The 5,552-nt window shown below is 36.7% G+C and overlaps 1 protein-coding gene across 1 annotated transcript; it reads right to left on the bottom strand.

The window, feature by feature from the left end:
- Positions 1–4,926: 4,926 nt before the first annotated feature.
- LOC131486188 (small nuclear ribonucleoprotein F-like) lies at positions 4,927–5,181 on the bottom strand. The gene has a single exon (XM_058686345.1). It carries the CDS (start codon positions 5,179–5,181, stop codon positions 4,927–4,929), a length of 255 nt encoding a protein of 84 aa, XP_058542328.1.
- Positions 5,182–5,552: the final 371 nt, after the last annotated feature.

Here is a 5,552-nt window from a genome sequence, read left to right as displayed (position 1 = left end):
GTTAGATCTATTTAATGAATCACCAAACTTGGGTTGGTCTTGGTGACCCCCAGTGCACCTTCATACCACCTCTTTCTCAATATTTTCCCTCTTCCCTATGTAAATCTGCCTTATGTCTGCTTACCATTCTTTCTTGCCACTTTCTTTCCATTCCCTTATTCTTGCTTCTCTCCATAGAAGACAGCATCTGCTAGCTATACACTTTCCTGCAACTTAATTAATTTGCATATTAAATCTTACATTCCACTTTGAAAACTCACTCATTCAATCAGTAAGCATGTAACAGGTATTTCCCATATGCCAGGTTTCATGAAACAGACTTAGTAAGAGAGTCATCTAAACTATTCAGTCATCTAAACCTTACATTCAAATGGAGAAAACAAATTAGCAACGAGGCAGTTATTTTGTCCTGGCTATATAGTGCATTATGACAAACCACCCCAAAAGCTATTGGTTTAAAGTAACAATTTCATTTTGCTCACATTTTGTAAGTCAGAAATGTAGAACAAGCTCAGGTGGGCAATTTGCCTGTGATACACATAGTATAAGGTACCGTGTCAGGCCTGGCAGATCCACCTCCACAGTGGCTTCTTCATTCATGTGGCTGGTGTCTCATTGCTCCTTCACCCCCTCTCTGTGCAGGACATCTCGCTTACCATGGATGGCCTCATCATAAATAGGCATTTTAGGTAACAGGCTAATTAATACCTGATGGACCCATAATAATGACAATTCTTATCTGGATACTGGCTTCAAAATGGCAGGAGTAAAAAGCCGCCAGGCCTCATAAGGGTATTCTCATCTCTGTTATGGTGTTAATTCTGCCATAATATACTAGTCAAGTCAGTTACTAGTCCTGCCCAGATCCAAGGGGTGGAGTTATAGGCTCTACCTCCTCACAGGAATATGGCGAGTCATAGTGCGGAAGAACATACGAGATGGGAGATATCGTGGCAGCCATTTAGGAAAATGAAAACTACTACACATTCTATTGCACAACAAGTACTATACAGATTGAAAGATGACAGTTTGTCAGAAAACCAAACTGCAACTACTCAGAACAGTGAAGTTCTGTAAAGTTTTTCCTGGAAGGTAAATTGATTTTGAAGGAAGAAAGGGCTTATCCAATGAGGAAGATAGCAGAGGTAAATGTTTCAGACTTAGAACTGAGGTAAAGCCCAGAGGTGAGAAGGAACATTTTCTTTTCTTTTTTTTTTTTTTTCAACGTTTATTTTATTTTTGGGACAGAGAGAGACAGAGCATGAACGGGGGAGGGACAGAGAGAGAGGGAGACACAGAATCGGAAACAGGCTCCAGGCTCCGAGCCATCAGCCCAGAGCCCGACGCGGGGCTCGAACTCACGGACCGTGAGATCGTGACCTGGCTGAAGTCGGACGCTTAACCGACTGCGCCACCCAGGCGCCCCGGAACATTTTATTTTCTAAAAATTCAACAGTTTCCAGGGACGTCTTGGTTAGAAAATAGGTGTCAATGTTGTAGTAAGAGATAAGGCTAATGCAATGGTAATGGTGTATGTAATGGGCTCTCCACAGGTTCCTAGCACAGGGGTCTGCAATCTTCTTCTATAAAGGGCCAGAGAGTAAATATTTTTGGCTTTACAGACCAAGAGGCATAATCAAACACATTGTTTAAGTAACTATATAATTATTTAAAATATAATCAGTGTAAAAACCATTTTAGCTTACAGAAATAAATAGTGGACTGGATTTGCCCCATAGGCTATAATTGTAATTGGTGCAGTAGATACTTTGAACTTTATAGGCAATGATTAAAAAAAAGTTTTATTTAGGAAAAACACATATCAGACATGAGGTCTGAAAAGACAAATCTGACAGCACTGTGGGAAGAGAGGCAAAACTAGTGACAGTGAAACTAGTTAGGGCTTTCTTGAAGCGATCAGTGGTTGTAATAATCTCTGAGCTAAAGAAGTACAGTAAATAGGACTGGTATTTCCTTAGAAATGCCATGAATAAGTAGTATGGAAAAAGAGAGGTTAAGGATAACTCTTTATTCTGTTACTTGTGAAATCAGCCACTACTTGTGAATTTGATGATGCCTTTTAAAAAGAAACAAAATAAGCAGAATCAGACCTGTAAATACAGAAAACAAACTGATGGTTGCTGGGGCGGGGAGGGAGCGGGGGAGTAGGGGGAATGGACGTAATGAATGAAGGGAGAGTGGGAGATACAGGCTTCCAGTTATGGGATGAATAAGTCTTGGGAATAAGAGGTAGAGCATAAGGAATGTAGTCAGTGAGATTGTATAGCATTGAATGGTGACAGATGGTAGCTACACTTGGGGTAAGTATAGCATAATGTATAAACTTGTCAAATCGCTATGTTGTACACCTGAAACTAATATACATTGTGTGTTAACTGCACTCAAGTAAAAATTTAAAAACACAAGAGGGATGCATATAGAAATAATGAATTATGTTTTAAATAGAATTAGTTTAATATAGTAACAATAATTGAAACTATAATCCTAACTGGGCTTTACCAGCTGTGAATATGTAAACCTTGACATTGTTAAACATGAATATTTGTATATAAGAATTTCTTTTTTTAGAATGTCCTTTTGTAGCCTTCTTGTAGTTCTCCCTGGTAGTAGCTTTATTTTTTTCATAGCAATTATTCTTAAACTTCCATTTTTCACATTTAGACAATCCTGTCTTTTAGTGATCAATTTAAACTCTTCCATTTAACATAATGCACTTAAAATTTGGTTAGTTCTATGTGATTTCAGGATGCCTAGATTAGGATTGATAAGGGACCTCATTTTGTTTCATATATCTTTCATCTTTGACTTTTTGAAAAGATTTTAGCTAAATGGCTCAAATCATGATTAGTTCCAGATTGCAAATAATTGTCCCCAATTACTTTCTAAAAATGCTCTGTGTGACTCAAAATAGCAGAAATCTCAGAGTTTACAGTAGCTCTTTCTCTTAAAGAGAAGATAAGAATTTGTTAAAAAATAAATGCATCACTTGCCTGGTAAAAAACATCTAGCTCCTCACGGTGTCAAATCTCCTAAGTCTAATATCCCTATATGAGTTGTAGGGAGATCCTATCAAATTAATACTGATACTAATTTCAACAAATAATAATACGTAAACTTCTCTATTAGCTTTACCACATCATCGTAAATAATTTCACGGGGGTCAACCTTATATATTAAGTTTTTGGTTTGTTTATAGCTGCTATTCATAATGTAATGCACGTTATACATTATCCTCACATCATCCTTGAAAAAAAAACACAAAGTAGGTAGAAATTTATGATACAGAAGTTGTAATTAACTCACCGAACCTATAGGCCCTGGATATATTCCCTTTGATCTTTAGACTTGCAAGTTGATAACCAAAGGCCATTCATTCCTTCTTTGGCGCTGAAGTATATTCTGAGTTTAAAGATCGGAGCTTACTCACATGGAAGAAAATGAGCCAAATATTGGAGAATACGAAGTAAATACATATGTGTAGCCTAAGTATAATATTCATAGACCAGTGCAATTTCCCATAATGAAATGATCTTTTCCCTTTTTTTGCAACACTTGGAGCAATCACCTTCACTAGTAGTTGTTGGATGGAAGACCGTGTATCATTGGAGCAGTTAATTGATGCAATGAAAAATAGATTTGACCTATTTTTCTCAATGAAACTAAATGGAGATACTAAAAGTGCTGAACTCATCAAATAATTGTTCTAGAACTCTTGAGGAAGTCGGTAATTTATTTATTTTTATAGTCAGGACTAGACTAGTATGAGATTTGTTTTATAGTATTAAGCATATTGATCTATTAAATTTCTGTAGTAAGACATAGTCGATGTAAGAATATCAAGGATCATATAAGAAATCATGTTTCAGAATTATATTTATCTTTCAATTTTTATTGGCTACTTATTATGTGATTAGTCATCACCCATATCAAAGTTTGTCGCTTTCTCCTTTGGATCATTGCTAATTGATATTTCTTGTCTCCCTTTCATTTAGTTGGGACAATGTAGTGTGTCCTATTAACAAAATGTTCCTCTGGAATGAAGTGATTAAAAGCAGGCCTACCTTCTCCTCTCGAAAGGCTATATGTATAGTATTAAGGGAAGGAACTACAGACACTAGAAGCTACTACATGAAAGGATATTAGTTTCTGAATGACCCATAACAAATTGCAATCTGATTAAAAAATACACCTTTATTAACTGAGCCACTGACATTTTCAGGAATGCGTATTTTAGCAGTTTCCATGATTTACATAAACTAATGCACCTTTTCACTTGTCACTATTAGGTTAGAAATTGAGTAACCACCAACCATACTCATTTTGAGATGTGTATGAGATTTACCTGGAAAACTTCTTTTAAAATGAATATCTGGCCCAGTCAATTTAGGTTGATGGTGAGAGCAGAGCAGGCATGTGTACATCTCAAAAAAATTACATATAATTCTGATGTTCAATTTTGGTTAAGAATCACTCTGTAAGATTCTCGTCTTATGAGAAGTATATTATCCTTCACATAAATCAGTCCATTCAAATTCATTACACATGTATCTATATCACTGCCAGATTTTGAGATTTGGTATTTTTCACAATTTAAAATAATTATGACTGATATCTTCCAGCTCAAAATTCTGAATAACTTATTCTGTGAGTACAAAATGCATAGGATCTATCAAAAGTAACTTCTGAGTAGATAGTTTAGACAAAAGGCAGATCTAAGCTATCATGGTCACGTGGCTGATACTTTGCTGAAAATTACTCAGTTTCCCAAGATGTGATTTAGACTTACATATCTTGCATTTACTTTCAGGAAATATCTTGCATTGATTTCCAAAGGGGAAAAAAAACCTATTTATCGTCTAGAAATATGTATTTTTTAAAAAAAAATCCCCACAAAAGCTGCAATTCTCACATTTCCCCATCTTCTTCCTCTTCTCCAACACCCCTGATATAAAGGACATTATTACACCCTGTTATAACTTGACTGAAATGTCCGGACGATGCTCCATCTATGTATTTTTCTGCATTTGCGAGCTGCATATTCATATAGCCATCTGCAAATACCAGGTGGTCTTTGTACTCCATTCTGGACTTGAGTTTTGTCATTACGGGCTTTCCTGTTAATCCTTTCAGGAAGGTTTTGGGATTTAGGGGCAAACTCATGGCGACTACAATCAAATGCTGCAGGCTACTTGCCACAATCTGAACTGCTTGCTGTCTGTCCCTCATGACCGGAGTAGTTACAGCAGGCACATTTGCTTTCACTTTCTTAATTTCTACAAAAAAAATAATAAATTCAAACATGTTTGGTATGATTTAACAGAAGGCAGTTTTCTTTATTTAAAAAATTTTTAACGTTTATTTAGTTTTGGTGGGGAGGGGCAGAGAGAGAGACACAGAATCCAAAGCAGGCTCCAGGCTCCAGGCTGTCAGCACAGAGCCCAAAGCCAGGCTCAAACTCAGGAACCACGAGATCATTACCTGAGCTGAACTCATACGCTTAACCGACCAAGTCACCCAGGTGCCCCCTAATT

This window comes from Neofelis nebulosa, chromosome 9 (genome assembly GCF_028018385.1).
Source record: "Neofelis nebulosa isolate mNeoNeb1 chromosome 9, mNeoNeb1.pri, whole genome shotgun sequence".
Classification (NCBI taxonomy): domain Eukaryota; kingdom Metazoa; phylum Chordata; class Mammalia; order Carnivora; family Felidae; genus Neofelis; species Neofelis nebulosa.
The sequence above is the reverse complement of the archived record's forward strand: the minus strand, read 5'-3'. Positions and strand labels throughout refer to the sequence as shown.